This window comes from Pteropus medius, unplaced genomic scaffold, assembly GCF_902729225.1.
Source record: "Pteropus medius unplaced genomic scaffold, Ma_sr-lr_union100, whole genome shotgun sequence".
Taxonomy (NCBI): domain Eukaryota; kingdom Metazoa; phylum Chordata; class Mammalia; order Chiroptera; family Pteropodidae; genus Pteropus; species Pteropus medius.
Genome location: NW_024355830.1, coordinates 65,022 through 84,438, shown reverse-complemented (window position 1 = coordinate 84,438; position 19,417 = coordinate 65,022). Strand labels below are relative to the sequence as shown.

Below are 19,417 nucleotides of genomic sequence, written 5' to 3'. Positions count from 1 at the left end.
TATTATGAGTTAAAATAAATCATCGTTCAAATCAAATTATGCTTTTTTAAATAATAAATGTTGAACATGCACAAGTAAAGGCAATGAATAAGGAATCCGGGTATTGGTAAAATTTTTCTTCTTTGTAAAAATGGCCAACTTTTCTTTTGTACATTGAAAAAATACTTCAAACTATTGTTAATAGCCCCCCCCATTGTTATATAGCTTTTAATTATATTCTTAGTTTAATTCCAAAAATAAAGTTTGATGATTACAAGTTTAAATAAAGTCATTTCTCTCAAAAAGACTTAACTTTCCAAATGGTTACTTACATGGCCATTTGCAATGTCTAATAAATCTTTAACCCTACAGCCTCTCATGGTTCCCACTTCATTGCAGATAGCATCTTCTACAATTAGGTAATTTGCTTTATAAGATGTCAGTATTTTATAAACATCTTCAGCAGATCGCTTTGAATAAATTTGATAGATCTGAAAGAACACAATTAAAACAATTATTTTAAAAGACATTTAAAACTTCTGTAAATCAAAAAGCATTTACTGTCTATGGAAAATACTGCATACTATCTATGGAAAATAAAGATATTCACTAAGACTCGATTCCTGCCCTCAAGAAGTTCATATTAATATGCTATTAGACATTTGTATATTTTCTTTGGAGAAATGTACATTCAAGTCCTTTGTCCATTTCCCCACCCCCCAGCTTTAATGAGACATAATTGACATATAACATTGTATAAGTTTAAAGTGTACAATGTGTTAATTTAATACTTATATATGGCAAAATGTTTACCACCATAACATTAGCTAACACCTTCATCATGTCAGGTAAAAACATTTAAGATCTTACTCCCTTAGCAATCTTCAAGTATATAATACAGCATTGATAACTATAATTACCATGTTGTACATTAGATCCCCAGAATTTATTCAGCTCATAACATAAAGTTTGTACTCTTTGACCCTCCAGACCTAGGTAAGTATCACTCTACTCTGATTCTATGACTTTGGCTTTTTAAAATTCCATATATGTGATATCACACAGTATTTGTCTTTTCTATCTGACTTATTTCACTTAACATAATGCACTCAAGATTCATCCCTATTGTTGCAAATAGACTTTCATTTTTAAATTGAGCAAATTTATCTTTTTATTATTGAGTTGTAATAGTTCCTGTTATTTTTTTTATTACCATATATCAGAGTATTTTATACTTATTCTAAACAAGAGATAAAGTCAGCAAGATTAAAAATAATTTGACTATTGTTAGAAAATAATGAATGAGCCAAAGACGCTTAAAACTTATGTCTTGGGGGTGGCTCCATAGTGTAGTGGTTAGCACGTCTGCTTTACATGCAGAAGGTCCTGGGTTCGCGCCCCAGGTGGAGCTTCGGACCATATGCCAGGTGCAGCTTCGGACCATATGCCAGGTGCGCCAGCTCCCCCGCAGCCCCCACCCCAGTGTACCGGGTCCGCCAGGCCCCTGGCATGTGCCACGAGCACGTGGGAGGTGCCCCACTTTCAGAGATACAGTTCTTAGAAACAGTGGCAACATCTGTAGGTCAGGGGTGGAAGTGGGGTGGGGGGCAGTTAAAGAGGGGGAAAAAAAACTTACGTCTTGATTCCATGGCATTTTTCATTACAATTTTGCTGACATTATTGGATAATAAGCCCTGGATATTATTACATATTAAAGTTTTTCAGCTTTTCTGAAATGCTAACATTGGACCAGCTCTTATTACCCTTTAGAAAATAATAAAATCACAAATGTTAGGCCAAAACCATCACAAACTATTTGTCCTGAAAATATTGAGATTTGAAAACTAGACTGCACAAGTTCCCATCTATTTACAAAATATCCAGTAGCTGCTTACTATACATTACAGTTGCTGTCTATCCAGCACCTTTTGGTCCAATGTCCTCTGACATGCTAGAGACACTGATGTAAACATTCCGTGGTGCACTGAATGTTAATAAATCAAAAGGAAGTTTCTCAGTCATTTCACTTTGCTAAGTTTCAACAGGAATGGTTCTATCCTACGCAGCCTATACCTCTTCATAGATTTTTTAAACATACACTTTAAGTTTGAGGAGACTGTAACATACTCTTGTCGTGGTGTTTTAAAAACACACTTCTATTCGATGGCAATAACATTACTGATAGACTAGGGCAGGGCTTCTTGAACTCAGCACTACTGACAGTTTAGGCCAGATAATTCTTTGTTGGGACAAGACAGAGACTGTTTTGTGCATTGTTGAATGTTTAGCAGTCTTCCTGATCTCTACCCCACTAGATGCCTGTAGAACCCTTCATCTAATTATGACAACCAAAAATATCTCCAGACACTGCCGAATGTCCCTGGGGGCATAACTGTCCCATGTTTGGGAATCACTGGCATAGGAGATGATACGAAAATCAGTCACATGTTATGAATTATAAATAGCATCTAATTAAAATGATATAGTCTCTCATTTATGGAGTGCAGTTTGAATTTTAATTTAACAACAAATTTACTCAGTACTTGCTAGGTACCAGACACCAGGAAGACAAAAGTTTGAAAAAAAAACATGGTTCCTATTCTCATAGTCAAGTCACATAAAACTTAAAACTCTATCTAAAATGTTTAATTAGAATCTGAATTAACTGTAAAAGATTCTGAAAGTACACATTAGAAAAAAGACCAACCAAAAGAAAACAAAGCCATGTCAGAGTTGCTTGGTTTAAATCCACAAAAAATAAAGTTCAGACATATGCTGTGTATATTCTAAGCAACAGTACCTTTTAGAAGTGCAGCAAATACTAATTAGAAGCGTCTGTCTCTCAGGTAAATTACTCTCAGGTGGACCTCCCTATCTCTGACCTTTACCCTGCTTTAATCTGTTCTATGACCATAATTAACTCTCCAAAACAAATCTAAGCATTCCATCCTAGTCTTATTAAAGATCTTTGATAACTCCCAAATGCCTCAAGGGTAAGTCTAAATTCTTTAGCATGACATTCCAGGTCCTTCAGAATTTGGCCTTAATTTATTTTCTAGTTTTATTACCATACAAATTTCATGGCTCATGTTATTTTTTCAGACTAAACTCATAGGTATTCTATTTCCAAACAAGTTTCTACTCATCCTTTGAAACTGAGATCAAGAGAATGCCCTTTATGAAGACAGATTTTTGTAGGCAGAATTGATTGCTACTGCTTTTGAACTCCTCTTTGTACTTTCTGGGTTTATATGTGTATATGTATGTACACATAGAATTACAATTTAACAGTACATAATAACATAATAGCTAACATTTAAATTTTTCAGGCGTAGTGCATTATCTCATTTAATTCTCATAACTAAGAGGTGAAAACTATTATTTCCAGATTCATAAACTTGCTCAAAATTAAAGAAACTAAGGAAGACACAAATAAATGGAAAGATATTCTATGCTCGCTAGACCAGATAGACTTAATTGAAATTTTTAGTGTTTCTCCCCAAAGCATCAAACTATACATTTTTCTTAATGGCACAAGGAACGTTTTCTAAAACAGACTACATGTTAGGACACAAAACAAGTCTCAGTAAATTTAAGAAGATTAAAATCATATCAAGCATCTTCTCTAACCACAATGGTACGAAACTAGAAATCAATTACAAGGAAAAAAAAACTGAAAAATGCACAAACACATGGAGGCTACATAACATGCTACTAAACAATAAATGGGTTAACAATGAGATCAAGGAATCAAAAGACACCTTGAGACAAATGAAATTACAATGACCTAAACTCGATGAACACAGCAAAAGCAGTTCTAAGAGGGAACTTCGCAGCAATATAGGCCTACCTCAAGAAATAAGACAATCTCAAGTAAACAATCTAACCTTACACCTAAAGGAACTAGAAAAAGAACAGCAAGCAAAGGCCAAAGTGAATTGAAGGAAGGAGATAATATAAATCAGAGCGAAAATAAATGAAATAGTCTAAAAAAACATACAAAAGATCAATGAAACCAACAGCTGGTTCTTTGAAAAGATAAATAAAATTGATATACCTTTAACCAGACTCATCAAGAAAAAGAGAGGACCCAAACAAATCAGAAATAAAAGAGGAGAAGCAACAATTGATTCCACAGAAATACCAAGAATTATAAAAAAATACTAGGAGCAATTATATGCCAACAAATTGAACAATCTGTAAGAAATGGATACATTCCTAGAAACATACATTCTTCCAAAACTAATTCAAGAAGAAACAGAAAATCTGAACAAACCGATTACTACTAATGAAACTGAATCACTAATTTAAAAAAACTCCCAACAAACATAAGTCCTGGACTGGATGGCTTCACAGATGAATTTTACCAAACATTCAAAAAGAAAGAACACCTATTCTTCTCAAACGATTCCAAAAAATTCAAGAGAAGGAAAGCCTCCCAAGCTCACTCTACGAGACCACTGTTACCAATTTCAAAACTAGACAGAAACATTACCAAAAAAAAAAATCTTAGGCAGATATCCCCGATGAACAAACATGCAAAAGTCCTCAACAAAATATTAGCAGACTGAATTCAACAATACATTAAAAAGATCATACACCATGATCAAGTGGGATTTATTCTTGGGATGCAAAGTTGGTACCGTATCCACAAATCAATTAATGTGATATACCACATTAACAAATTGAAAGACAAAAATCATAAGATCATATCAATAGATGCAGAGAAAGCATTAGACAAAACCCAGCATCCATTTATGATAAAAATTCTCAGCAAAGTGGGAACAGAGGGAACATATCTCAACATAATAAAGGCCATATATTACAAACCCACATTTAACATCATACTCAATGGGGAATAACTAAGTGTTTTTCTCAAGATCAAGAACAAAACAAGGATGTCTACTTTCAGCACTTTCATTCAACTTAGTATTGGAAGTCCTAGCCGCAGCAATCAAACAAGAAAAAAAAATAAAAGCATCAAAATTGGAAAGGAAGAAGTAAAAGAATCATATTTACAGATCACGTGATACTCTATAAAGAGAACATTAAAGAATCCATCAAAAAATTGTTAGAACTGATAAATGAATTCAGTAAAGTAGCAGGATACAAAATTAATATTCAGAAATTGGTTGCATTCTATATATCAATAACGATCAGAAAGAAAAATTAAGAAACAAATCCCATTTACAATTGCATGAAAAAAATAATACGTAGGAATAAATTTAACCAAGGAGGTAAAAGACTTATACTTGGAAAATTGTAAGTCTCTTAGGAAAGAAACTGAAGGAGATACAAATAAATGGAAACATATACTGTGCTAATGGATATGAAGAATTAGCATCGTTAAAATGTCCATACTACCCAAAGCCATCTATGGATCCAATGCAATCCCTATGAAAATACCAATGGCATTTTTCACAGAACTAGAACAAATAAGCCTAAAAGACCCCAAACAACCATAACAATTTTTAAAAGGAAGAACAAAGTTGGACATAACACACTACCTGATATCAAACTATACTACAGGAGGCTCAAAACAGTATGGTGGTGGCATAAAAATTGACATATAAATCAATCCAACAGAATAGCCCAGAAATAAATCCACGCCTATATGGTCATTTAATCTATGATAAAAGAGACGAGAATATTCAATGGGGTAAAGACAGTCTATTCAATAAATGGTACTGGGAAAACTAGTCAGATACCTACAAAAAATGTAACTGGAGCACCTTCTTACACCACATACGAGAATAAACTCAAAAGGAATTAAAAACTTAAATGTAAGACCCAAAACCATAAAACTCCTAGAAGAAAACATAAACAGCAAACTCTCTGAAATTACTCTTAGTAATATTTTTTTGGATATGTCTCCTCGGGCAAGGGAAGCAAAAGAAAAAATAAACAAATGGTAGTTCATCTAACTAAAAAGTTTTTGCACAGGAAAGGAAACCATCAACAAATGAAAAAAAAACCTACTGAATTGGAGAAGATATTTGTCAATGATACATCTGATAAGGGGTTAATATTCAAAATTTATAAAGAACTCATACAACTCAACAACAAGACAACAAACAATCCAATCAAAAAATGGGCACAGGACTTGAACAGACATTTCTCCAAAGAGGACATACAAATGGCCAACAGACGTACAAAAAGATACTCAAAGTCAGTAATCATCAGGGAAATACAAATTAAAACTACAATGAGATATTACCTCACATCGTCAGAATGGCTATCATCAATAAATCAAAAAAAAGTGTTGGTGAGGATGCAGAGAAAAGGGAACCTTTGTGCACTGTTGGTGGAATTGCAAATTGGTACGATCACTATGGAAAACAGTTTGGAGGTTCCTCAAAAGATTAAAAATTGAACTACCTTATGACCCAGCAACTGCACTTCTGGGTATTTATTTAAAGAAAATTAAAACACGAATTCAAAAAGATATATGCACCCCCATGTTCACTGCAACACTATTTAGTCAAGATATGGAAGAACCTAAGTGCCCAGTAACGGTCAATTGGATAAAGACACTGTATGTAGTACATATGTACAATGGAATATTATTAAGCCATTAAAAAAAAAATCCTATCATTTGCAACAACATGAATGGATCTAGTGAGTATTATGCTAAGGGAAATAAGTCAGATAGAGAAAGACAAATACCATATGATTTCACTTATATGTAGAATCTAAGGAACAAAATAAAAGAACAAACAAAACAGATACAGAGAACAAACTGGTGGGTGGTTGGGGGGCTGGGTGAAAAAGGTAATAGGATTAAGAAGTACAAACTGGTAGTTACCAAATAGTCATGGGGCTGTAAGGTGCAGCATGGGGATATGGTGATTTGTGTGTGGAGCAGGTGGCTGTTGGATTGGTTGGGGGGACCACTACATAAATGTATGGATGTCTGGCCACTATGCTATACACCTAAAACTAATATAAATAATAACGCTCAACTCTGAATTAAAAAAAAAAAGTCTGTGTTCATGGATTGCACGAATAGTTAAAATGTCCATATATCCAAAGCAATGTACAGATTCAATGCAACCCTTATTAAGATTCCAATGACATTTTTTGCAGAAGTAGAACAAATAATTCCAAAATCTGTATGAACCACAAAGGACCCCAAATAGCCAAAACAATCTTAAGAAAGAACAATAAATCTGGAGGTATAACACTCCCTGATTTCAAAATATACTAGTAAGGTATAGTAATCAAAACAGTATGGTATTGGCATAAAAACAGACAAAAAAACTCAATAGAACAGAATAGAGCCCAGTCAATAATAATGTAGTAACTATGTATAGTGCCCAGGTGGGTACTAGACTAATCATAAATTATATAAATGTCTAACCACTATGCTGTACACCTGAAACTAATATAAAATATTGAATGTCGACTGTAATTGAAAAAAAAGAGAGACCCCCAGAAATAAACCTACACATATATGGACAGCTAACTTACCACAAAAGTGTCAAGAATATACAATGGGGAAAGGACAGTTTCCATAACAAATGGTGTTGGGAAAACTGGACAGCCACATGCAAGAGAATGAAACTAGACTACCTTACAGCATACACAAACATTAATTCAAAATGGATTAAAGACTTGAATATAAGCGCCAGGCCCCAGGTACACGCCGCGAGCGCATGGCAAGAGACACCCCGCATTCAGAGATCCAGTTCTTAAGGGGAGACAGCAACATCCATAGGTCAGAGGTGGATATGGTGGTGGGGGGGAATTAAAGAGGCGGGAAAAAAAGAAGACTTGAATATAAGACCTGAAACCATAAAATTTCTGGAAGAAAACATAGCTCCTTGACATTAGTCTTGGTGATGTTTTTTTTGGATCTGACTCTGAAAGCAAAAGAATCAAAAGCAAAAATAAACAAATGGAACTACATCAAACTAGAAAGCTTCTGCAGAGCAAAGAAAAGCATCAACAAAACAAAGGCAAACTACTGAATGGAAGAAGAAATTTGTAACCGACAAGGGCTTAATATCCAAAATACATAAAGAACTCATATAACTCAACAATATCAACAAAAAAAAACTTGATCAAAAAATTGTCAGAGGATCTGACTAGATATTTTTCCAAAGATATACAGATGTAACAAGTACACGAAAAGATACTCTACATCAGCAGTCCCCAACCTTTCTGGCACCAACTACCGGTGCTCCTATGAGAATCTAATGCCTAATGATCTGAGGTGGAGCTGAGGTGGTGCTAGCACTGGGGAGTGGCTGCAAATACAGACGAAGCTTCTTGCTTGCTTACCTGATCCTCACCTCCTACTGTGCGGCCCAGTCCCTAACAGGTCACGGACAAATACCCTGGTCTGTGGACCTGGGGGTTAGGGATCCCTGTTCTAAATCACTAATCATCAGGGAAATGCAAATCAAAACTGCAATGTGATATCTTTGCGTACCTGTTAGAATGGCTATTATTAAAAAGGGAAGAAATAACAAGTGTTCATGGGAATGTGGAAAAAAGGGAACTATCATGCACTATTGGTAGGATGTAAATTGGCACAGACACTATGGAAAACAGCATGGAGTTTCCTCAAAAAATTAAAAATAGAACTACCATATGATCCAGCAATTCCACTCTGGGTATTTATTTGAAGAAAATGAAAACACTAATTTAAAAAGATATATGCACCCCTATGTTCACTGCAGCATTATTTACAATAGCCAAGACATGGAAACACTCTAAATGTCCATCAATACATGAAAAATGTGGCACATATATACAATGGAATATTCAGCCATAAATAAGAATGAAATCTTGCCATTTGCGAGAACATAAATGGACCTTGAGGGCATTATGTTAAGTGAAATAAGTTAGAGAAAGACAAATGCCATATGATTTCACTTAAATGTAGAATCTAAAACAAACAAACAACACACACTACCACAGAGAACAGATGGTGGTTGGTGGGCAAAATGGGTAAAGGAAGCCAAAAGGCACAAATTTCCAGTTATAAAATAAAAAAGGCATGGAGATGCAATGTACAGCATGGCAACTATAGTTAATAATACTGTATGGCATATTTGAAAATTGCTAAGATAACATCTTATAAGTTCTCATCACAAGTAAAAAAATTTCTGTAGCTATGTATGGTGATGAATGTTAACTAGACTTACTGTGGTGATAATCTGCAACATGTACAAATATCAAATCATTATGTTGTACACCTGAAACTAATATAATACTGTATGTCATTATGCCTCAATTAAAAAAAAAGGCACTGTGGAAATCTCCTGCCCCCAAAAGATATTGCTCAAGGTAACAAAGCCGCTATATGGGAAGATAGCGTTTGAGTCCAGAATCTCTAATTCCAGAGTCTGCATTCTTAGAGTCTAACCTTTATACTATAGTGTAACTTCTATGATGCTATACTTCTTCCTTAGCTTAGAGTATACCTGAAAACTATATGAAATCCTCCCAAATTAAAAAACAATATTTTGAACTCAGGTTCAGCTGGTAATTGCCTCCAGATATCATTTAAATCCATAACAAACATTCAAAACAATATATTCTCTGAACAATAGTAATTAGATACTATTCTAATGTTATACTAAGTATAACAGCCCATACTAAAAAATAAATCACAGTGGAATAGAATTTTACCTTGGAAATATAAAGTGTACCAAGACATTAACTGATAGCTTTCCTTCAATAATCTGATTGAGAACAATGATATTTTCAAAATTATGTTTCTCTTTGTGAAATATTACACATCAGTTCCCCCGAAACTCTGAAAAATTAAATGTTTCTCCAACAAACATATCTATACTATTCATAAAACCTTTAATAGTTTAACTTCGGCTCTTTTCGCTAAATGTATTACACAGCTTTTTAAAAACTAAAGCTAATTAACTCTTCTAAAATTGTTTAAATGTTCCTAGCTAACCAGGACTATACACGTCATTGCAAAACTATACTAAAATAGTGATGTTAAAAAAGATCCACATATAGAATCTAAAATGCCTCACATTTTCGTTTCTCTTGAGAAGATCTTCATCATTGTAAAGAGGCAAGCTTGTTACCATCCAGCCAGTACATAATTTAATCACACCCATTAACTGTGGACTTCCTGCAAACACAGCTGCAACTGGAGCTTGCCTTCTGCAAAAGAACCATAAAGATTAACATACTGGAAAGGTAAGTATACTATTTAGATCACTGATTTATATCAACTCTGAAACACCAGACAACTTAAAATGTATTGTACACTTAAGTTTCAATGTCGGCTTTCATTTCACTTCTGCTTTCAAAAAATATCGAGCACTTACTACGTTCCAGGAATGATTTTAAAGGATGAAGATACAGAAAATTTTTTAAAGGTGGGTGGTAGAGACAAGACCCCTGTTTTCAAGAGTGAGTAGATAAAAGACAATAAACACAGAAATCAGGTCACATTAATGTTATTACAAACTAGTGCAGGATAATGGGATATAGTGACAAAAATATACTATTTTATGTAGTGTGATCAATTCAATAATGATACTGGGAATTCTCAAATTCATCTTTTGCAAATATTAACCACCACAACCCAACTCCTTCAAGATCCATCTATCCTCCTGTTCCTTCCCTACCTTTACACACATATCTGTCTCCAGATAGCACATGTAGGACTTCTCCTGTTCTCTGAACCAGGATCCAAAGTCCCAGATGGATGCCACTTGCAGGACTAAGAAACTCAGAAGCAGATCCCAAAGGTCTACTCTATCCCTATGTGTTAGGGATAGTGCCAAGTTCTGGAAATACAGATGGCACACAGCCACTGTCCCAGTAATGGAGAAACAAACATGAAACAGAATAATTACACCACAGGAACACAAATGCCCAACGGTCTGAGACATAACATCCCATGTTCAGGCCTTTGCTGTTTTTGAAAATATGTATTATGATAAATCACACACATAAATGTAACTCCCTCTTTTGTTAATGAAAACATAAAGCTATATAGTCAGTGGTCTATAATGGTTAATTCACAAAAAGTATTAATAGACAATAGTTAAGACTGATCTAAAGAAAACAATTTTTATTTATATGAGGGGGTGTCATTACAATATAAGACCTTATAAAAAGACCTATTCTCATTTCCATATACCTATTCTATAAACTTATTCCTCATTTCTAGAAATATTTTTTTGTCCCTCCCCCGACCATAGTTTTCTGGCCTTTTTTTGTCATGTTTCAGTTTCTCCTCCTATGTCTTCAATAATTTTCAATGCAGTTATTTCAGTCTCAATCCATGCAAAATAGCCAGAATGATTCTTCTTCCTATAGCTATGCTCTAGGAAAAAACCTCTGGTACTGGTCATATGACTTGCTTTGGCCAACAAACAATAGCAAACATAATGTGAGCAGAAACAAAACATACTTGACATTGAGACTTGCCATCTCTTGCTGCTTTTGGGAACTCTACAACCGCTACCTTGTAAATGAGCCCAGGCTACCCTGGGCTGGATGATGAGAGGCATGTGGCCAAGTCAATTCCATCCCCTCAGCTGATACCTACCCAACCCAAGACACATCAGAGCTGAGGTGGCCCAGACAAGAAGAATCCTCCCCACTGTCCACACTCAGCTGACCCTAAAAACTGTGCAAAACAACACGTTTGTTGTTCATAAGCCACTAAGTTTTATGGTAGCCTATTATGCAGCAAAACTTACTGACACACATTTTATTATCAGAAATTGATATAGATCTAATTCTAGAGAGCTGATTTTTGCTATGTTAAACTGTTTCTTCATGTGTTTTGTAATTTTAGAGCTCAACTTCATGAAGCTTTATTTGTGGAATCCTTGTAACCTGCATTGATATATCAGGTATTTTGACTACCCCAGAACCACTTTTTATTCTGATTTCTTAATTTTGGGTTTCCTGGATCAGTCAAGTGTCATTTCAAACTACTACCCCATGTGAGTTCAGATCTATTGCTATAAATTCAGAGGAGAGACCTTTTTAGACCAAGAGCTGAGGCCAAAGCTTTCTAATTATCTTTCTCTGTCACTTATGGATCTTTTGCTAGTCTATCCTTTCACTAATAGTGTTACTCCTTGAGGACCCCTTAGTTTTATATGTGTGTGTTGAAGGAGGGAAAAAGGTGCCTCAATTACAATTCTCTCCTTCCATAGACCTAAGACCACATCTCTTGTCCTGGTAGGCATTAAAACTGAAATTAAAAATCTGGTTACCAAGACTAGCGATCTACCATTCATCCACCTCCAAACCAGGGCAAAACAAACAACCTTTTGAATATCTAAACGAAAGGATATTTGTTCCTTTTTATTCCACATTTCTAGGTGTTTGATGGTGAAGAGTCTCAAATCTCAAACTTATCAATGCTAAATTTTCAAAAGAGATGAGTTCAATTAGAAAATTAGGATAAGTCCAATAAAATATCCCTAAAAATATCCCTAAAAACACAGTGAAAAATTCTTGAATTTTTTGAGAAGAATTTGAAAAACTACTTTTCCCTCCTGAATCCAATTAATAGCATGCAACGATTGGTTAATAGTTTAACAACAGTCTTGGGCAGGGCAGTCCAGTTCTTACTTTATCCAGGTCATGAGTTCCACTGTATCGGGGTCATAGAATTCTTGTAGTTCTGTTAATTCTGTCATTAATCTTGGAAAAAACTAAAACGCAAAACAAAATCCCCCAAAAGTTTAAGTATCTAGAAAGTTTAAAACTGTTCAAGACCAAGAGACTAACATAAGGCAAACAATATTACAACATTGTTCTTATTGAAAAAAAATCATAGCTCACTTTACTTTCAGTGACCTGCTCATCCTTCTCAACCCAAATCATCTATTTATGGTTAATTTACTGCCTAGACTCAATAAACAATTTTATCATTAATAAACAACTAATCATCAATGTATCTTTTTTGCACATAATAAATAAAGTAATTTTGGGTCAAATAATTCACAAATTTACTGGCAATTAGTTTCACATTTATTATAAGCCAAAGAATTTATATTATTTTATAGATATTTAAATTTTGGAGTACCCAAAATACTTTTAATATTAAGACCGATTTTTTCAGCAATTTCCTATTTCAATTATAAACCACATGACAGCATTAGAAATTTGCATTAGATGGCATTCTAAAAATGTTTTAGTGTTTCTCTCATGTTCCTAATGGTAAAAAAATTAAACATTATTAAGAATATCATACTTTATTTTGTTAGAACAGTGTCTCAATATAAGTATTCTATACATACATATATATTTATCACTATTTTGTAGGTAAAGTACATCTTTATATAAAAATCTGATTTTCTTACCTCTTTCCATAAGCTGAGACCTATTATAGTGGGCACAGCCATGCTCAGAATAAGAGCCTAAAATATTAAAACAAAAAGCATTATGGATAAATACATTTCAGAAGATACTTTACTAGACATTGACTCTATGACCAAGCACATAATAATATAGCTATAAAATTTCAGTTAAAGAAATTTAAGTCAGCATGAAAACCTAGTTCACAGAGTGAGATGGGTGAAGACTAATGATGAGTTTAAGACATATTAAACACATTAAGGCAGAACACAGAAATGGTTAACACTCATAATATTTCAAATAGCAAATTGATATTTGATGATTTTGCCAGGAATTTAAGTTATGAAGAGCACACAAAGGTTAATGAAATGCTGCCTTAAAAGCTAACAACAATAACAAAAAGAGAATGAATTAATACAGGAAAAATCGCTAATATATAACAATATACTAGCATGCTAAAATAAAAATGTATAAATTCCTCTGGAAAAGTCTGGCAAAACAGAACATGACTATTATCAAAGATAATCAATTATTCATCATCTTCCTTCCAAAACCTTTCTTCTCATTGTCCCATGTCCATTGGTGACCCCATGATCCATAATCATATAAACCAAAAACCTAGGAAACATCTGTGATTTCTCCCTCGTCCTCACTCTCCTATACTTAATCAAGCACCAAGTCTTATTAATTTTACTCACTACTTTTTTCACTCCAGTCTAGCACAGTAATAATTGAATGGCCTTGCAGTTAGAAAAATGTGGGTATAAATCATGGTTTCCAGACTTATAAGCTATGTGATCTCAGGGAAGTTATTTAACCAGTTTAAGCCTTAATTTTCTGTCTATAAAATACAGATAACTAAATTTAGCCAACAGATATTTGTAAGGGTTAAATAGAATGTGAAATACTTTGAAGAGTACTTTGAAGAGTATTTTCATCCACCACTGCCTGTATCTGAGTGACAGTATCCCTCCTCACTCCCGTCTGTCATCCTTAAACCTATCCTTCATAGACCTGTAAGGGTGAGCTGAGAGAAAAATTTAAGTCTGACTTCTCACACCCTTGCATAAACATCTCAGTCTATTCCTACTGCCTGGATAAGACTTAGCACCACAGCATGACACTCAAAGGCCTCTGTGACTTTATCTTCCTCAATTTCTCCATTCTCATTTCTTAAACACACCCCAAACTCATATTTAAGTGCCAACAAAACTAAACATAACATGATTTTTCTTTGCTTGTTTTTATTCCCTTTGATTGCATCATGTTCTTTGCCTGTGTTTATTCCTTCTACCACAAGTACCTTTTCTTTCTCCATTTGACTAATAACTCAGCTTTCAAATGTCATACTGGAAAGTCTTTGAATCCCTAACAAACTGAATTAAGTAGCCCTTCTCTATGTTCCAAAAGCATCCTGTCAATACTTTTTATTACCTGTTTTTATGACCAGGAGATTGTAATCTACTTGATGAAATTAATCATGTTTTAGTTATCACTGCAAATAGCAGGGATAGCACAGTATAAATGCTCCATTCACAGTGAAATCATAGCACAGTTCTAAATCAAACCAAGAAAAAAATAAAAATTCTTGATAACCTATCACATTTATTCACTTTATTTACCTTTTATGTCTTAAGTTGTCTGAATTAAAATGCATTACTTTTATAACCAGAAATTATAAAAAAAAGTCACAGGATCTTTTTCTACTTGTAAGTCAATCTGATTGACTCATGCTATTTCAATGATATTCAATTCAGTTTCCATTTATATAATTAGAAGAGAAACAAGTACTTAATCTAAAATAACAATGACTCACCAACAATACTGGGTGTATAGTTCGTAATCGAAGCCACTTGAAAAGTGTCATCCAGAGTTCAGAAGAACATACACCAGATGCTGCTAACATACACACATAAGGAGTCCAGAGGTATTTCAAGCTGGAAAAGACAAAAGAAATCACATATGAGATATCCTATGAACATCATTATTAACTAATTTCTCTTTTCTGAGTTCTTTCCTATTACCTATGCAATTACCACAAAGTTGAGGAAGAATAAAAAAGCTTAGCCTCTAATTTTCAGCAACAGATTGTTTCTTAAATAATCAAGAAGATGTGTGTTCCTGTTAGAATAGCTATAATCAACAGGACAAGTAATAATAACAAATGCTGGAGAGGATGCAGAGAAATAGGAACCCTCATACACTGCTGGTAGGACTGTAAACTGGTACAGCCACTATGGAAAACAATATGGAGGTTCCTCAACAAACTAAGAATTGATCTACCATATGATCCAGCAATCCCTCTACTGGGTATTTACCCCAAAGACTTGAAAACTCATATCTGAAAAGATATCTGCACACCAAAGTTCATGGCAGCATTATTCACAGTGGCCAGGACATGGAAGCAACCAAAGTATCCTATAATAGATGATTAGATAAAGAAGCTGTGGTACATATATACAATGGAATATTACTCAGCCATAAGAAGAGATGAAATACTGCCATTTGCAACAACATGGATGGACCTTGAAATAATCATACTAAGCAAAATAAGCCAGACAGAAAAAGTTGAAAATCACATGATATCACTTATATGTGGGATATAACCCTAAAAGCAACAAATGAACAGGACAGAGACTCATGGACATGGACAATAGACCAGTGGTTACCAGAGGATGGGGGTAGAGGGAGGTAAATGGGGAAAAAAATAAATAAATAAATACATAAATACATAAATAAAAATAATACATGTGTTACTAAAATGAGGTTGAATAGCATTAATATAGATGAAGGTATAGCAAAATTGTAATCTTGGAGAGAATATGAACTTATAATTTTTCAGAAGGCAATATGGCAGAAGCCATAAGAATTTTAAATACCTCAAGACAATCCCATTTCTAGTAATATAGTTTACAGATATATTAGCATAAGTGTGTAAGATACACATAGCGGCATAGTTTTAATAGAAAAAAATTTGAGACCTAACTATCTTTCAATAGGTATTGATTAAATAAATTAAGAAAAACAAAAAAAGAAAATGCAAAGTTTCATGTATTCCGTTTGCCTGGTTTTTTGTTTTTTTCTTTTTTTAAGGTAGATTTATGGTATAGCCAAAACATAACATCTGGAAAGATACTGCTAATAGTGGTGACCTCTGAGGGGTGGGATGAAAGGATTTTCATTTGTTACTTCATATATTTCTACATTGCTAGGGTTTGTTATAACCTGCATTATTACTTTTGAGATTAATTTTTAAAAAACAAAGATTAAAAATTGGGGCTCTTAGAAGATTAAAAATCTAAGTGCATGGAAAAATAAACTTTTGCAAAAGACAGTAAAATAAAATAAGAGACAGTACATTACTTTATGCTGTAAGTTGTAGAGGAAACAAGAGGAACCCATTATCCTAAGTAATGGTGAAAGCTGAAGATGAAAGAGGAAGTTTTAAACGTGCAGATGTCAGTGCTTCATACTGATTATCAAGGAAAGATAACATTTCAGAAGATAACTTTTGTAATTAATACTAAGGAGAACAACAAGATCCTTCCATGACATATATTCCTTAATGCTTAACTAGAAAGAGACTAAAAGAACATAATATAATGTGAATGATTATGGTTTTATAAAACAGTAAAGCTATGCAACGGGGAAAATAAAGTAATATTCATTCATCTAATGAACATTAATCATGCACTGCAGGATAACCAAAGTACTAGAGAGGAATAAAGAAAAATAAGACATGGCTCCAGCCCTCAGGTCTTATCAAGATGGAAAAAAACTGAACATATGGAAAACAGAAAATAAATATTAAAAAATTATAAGGTTTAGGGGTTTAGGGTTATATGAAAGCAAAATGACCAATTTGAGAGAAATGCACTTAATGAAGGTTTTTAAGAAATACAGACTTGGGCCTTGAGAGAAGTAGTGGATATATATAGAATTCACATTGCTAAGACAGAAGAATTGCTTTAGTTTCCTCTGGTCCTAATTTCTTAATTTCTGAAATATCAACCTATTCTTCCAGTCAGCAGAATCAATACTAGAGTCTGGCTTATAGCTCCAGGGGACACCATTCATACTGAATTATATGAATATAACATCCCCTGGAACACAAACTTCCTGCTCTAGAGATTAGATCATTAAGCCAAAGCCATCGATTTCTCTGTATCCATCCCCTCCTTATCATTTTATTGCCAGAGCTTACTAGTTAATATCTCTACCTTTAGACTCTCCTTTAACTCAGCCAAATTCCAAATGAATCTTCTTCAAATATAACTATGATTAGACACTCTCTGTTCAAAACTCTTTGATGATTCCCCAGTCCCTACTGAAGTAAGTGAAAATTCATCTAAATGGTTTTCAGGGCACTCTAAAATATAGTCTTGACTTGCCTTTCCATTTTTTTCCTACCACTCCTAAAAATGATTAGTGTTCCAGACAGTTTGCAGAACAATCACAATGTTTCCATCCATAATGCATATATAGTTTCTCCCTCCTGGTACAACTGCACCCCTCTCTGGTTGCTGCCTTAGACTCTGATTCCCATTATAGCCAGACTCCTTGAAGTCCACATTCATCTTTTCTTTCCTCACCTTCTACTCTCTGATCATGTCTTCCTTTAAAAATTCCTCTTTTGGCCTTTCTGCTGGTGGATGCCACAAAGTAAGCATAAAGTCTTTCCTCCCACAGTCATCATGTCTAAGTCAGCATCTCCCAAAGAGCCCGAACAGCTGCAGAAGCTCTTCATTGGAGGTTTGAGCTTCAAAACAACTGTTGAGAGTTTGAGGAGCCATTATGAGGATTGGGGAACGCTCACAGACTGTATGGTGATGAAAGATCCAAACGCCAAGTGTTCCAGAGGCTTTGGGTTTGTCACATATGCCACTGTGGAGGAGGTGGATGCAGCCATGAAGGCAAGGGCACACAAGGTGGATGGAAGAGTTGTGGAACCACAGAGGTTGGTCTCAAGAGAAGATTCCCAAAGACCTGGTGCCCACTTAACTGTGACAAAGATTTTTGTTGGTGGTATTAAAGAAGACACAGAAGAACATCGCCTAAGAGTTTATTTGGAACAATATGGCAAAACTGAAGTGACTGAAATCATGACTGACCGAGGCAGCAGTGGCTAGAAGAGAGGCTTTGCTTTTGTAACCTTTGATAATGACTCTGAAAACAAGGCTGTCATTCAGAAATACCACACTGTGAACAGCCACGACTGAAGGAAGGAAAGCACTATCTAAGCAAAAGATGGCTAGTGCTTCACCCAGCCAAAGACACTGAAGTGTCTCTGGAAACTTCGGTGGTGGTTGTGGAGGTAGATTTAGTGGGAATGACAAATTTGGTCATAGAGGAAACTTCAGTGGTCAAGGTGACTTTAGTGGCAGCTGCGGTGGTGGAGGATATGGTGGCAGTGGGGATGGCTATAATGGATTTGGTAATGATGGAAGTAATTTGGAAGCAGCAGAAGCTCTAACAATTCTGGCAATTACAACAACTCATCTTCAAATTGTGGACCCACGAAAGGAGGAAACTGGAGGCAGAAGCTCTGCCCCTGTGGTGGTGGAGGCCAACACCTGGCCAAACCACGAACCCAAGGTGGCTGTAGCAGTTCCAGCAGCAGCAGTAGCTATAGCAGTAGCAGGAGGTTTTATTTACTGCCAGGAAACAAACTGGAGAGGAGAACCAGAGAAGTGATAGAGAAGCTACAGGTTACAACACATTTGTGAACTCAGTCAAGCACAGAGGAGGCGGGGCCTAGCTGCTACAAAGAAGACATGTTTTAGATAATACTCATGTGTATGGGCAAAAAACTGGAGGACTATATTTGTGACTAATTGTGTAAGAAGTTTAGTTTCCATTCCGTGAAATTTGTAAAGCATTCCAACAGAGGTTTTTGGGTTTTAGAGGTTTTTTTTGCACCCATGCAGTTGACTGCTAAATGTCTTTTTAAAAAAATTCCTCCTTTGGCTCTGAGTTTCAGATTTTCCTAGGGTCCCCACGCTGCAGTCCCTACTACCACTCATGCAGTTTCCAATTCTTAAATATTTTAGTTTTGGCCTCTTTCCTCCATATCCACTGCTACTCTCTTCTAAATTCTATTGTGACACCTTCTTAATTGGTTTATTTTCCTTAG

At 34.9% G+C, this 19,417-nt stretch overlaps 1 protein-coding gene and 1 pseudogene across 13 annotated transcripts in view; one reads left to right on the top strand and one right to left on the bottom strand.

The window, feature by feature from the left end:
- Positions 1-19,417, bottom strand: part of DPY19L4 (dpy-19 like 4) — a 63,252-nt gene that overhangs the window by 1,864 nt on the left and 41,971 nt on the right. For all 13 annotated transcript variants that reach the window (XM_039859082.1, XM_039859083.1, XM_039859084.1 and 10 more), the window contains 5 exons: positions 15,101-15,221; positions 13,290-13,346; positions 12,556-12,638; positions 9,984-10,116; positions 312-470 (listed from right to left, as the gene is read on the bottom strand). In XM_039859082.1, coding sequence (XP_039715016.1) covers positions 312-470; positions 9,984-10,116; positions 12,556-12,638; positions 13,290-13,346; positions 15,101-15,221 — 553 coding nt within the window. The remainder of the gene's footprint in view (positions 1-311; positions 471-9,983; positions 10,117-12,555; positions 12,639-13,289; positions 13,347-15,100; positions 15,222-19,417) is intronic.
- LOC120599922 (heterogeneous nuclear ribonucleoprotein A1-like) lies at positions 17,979-19,010 on the top strand (annotated as a pseudogene).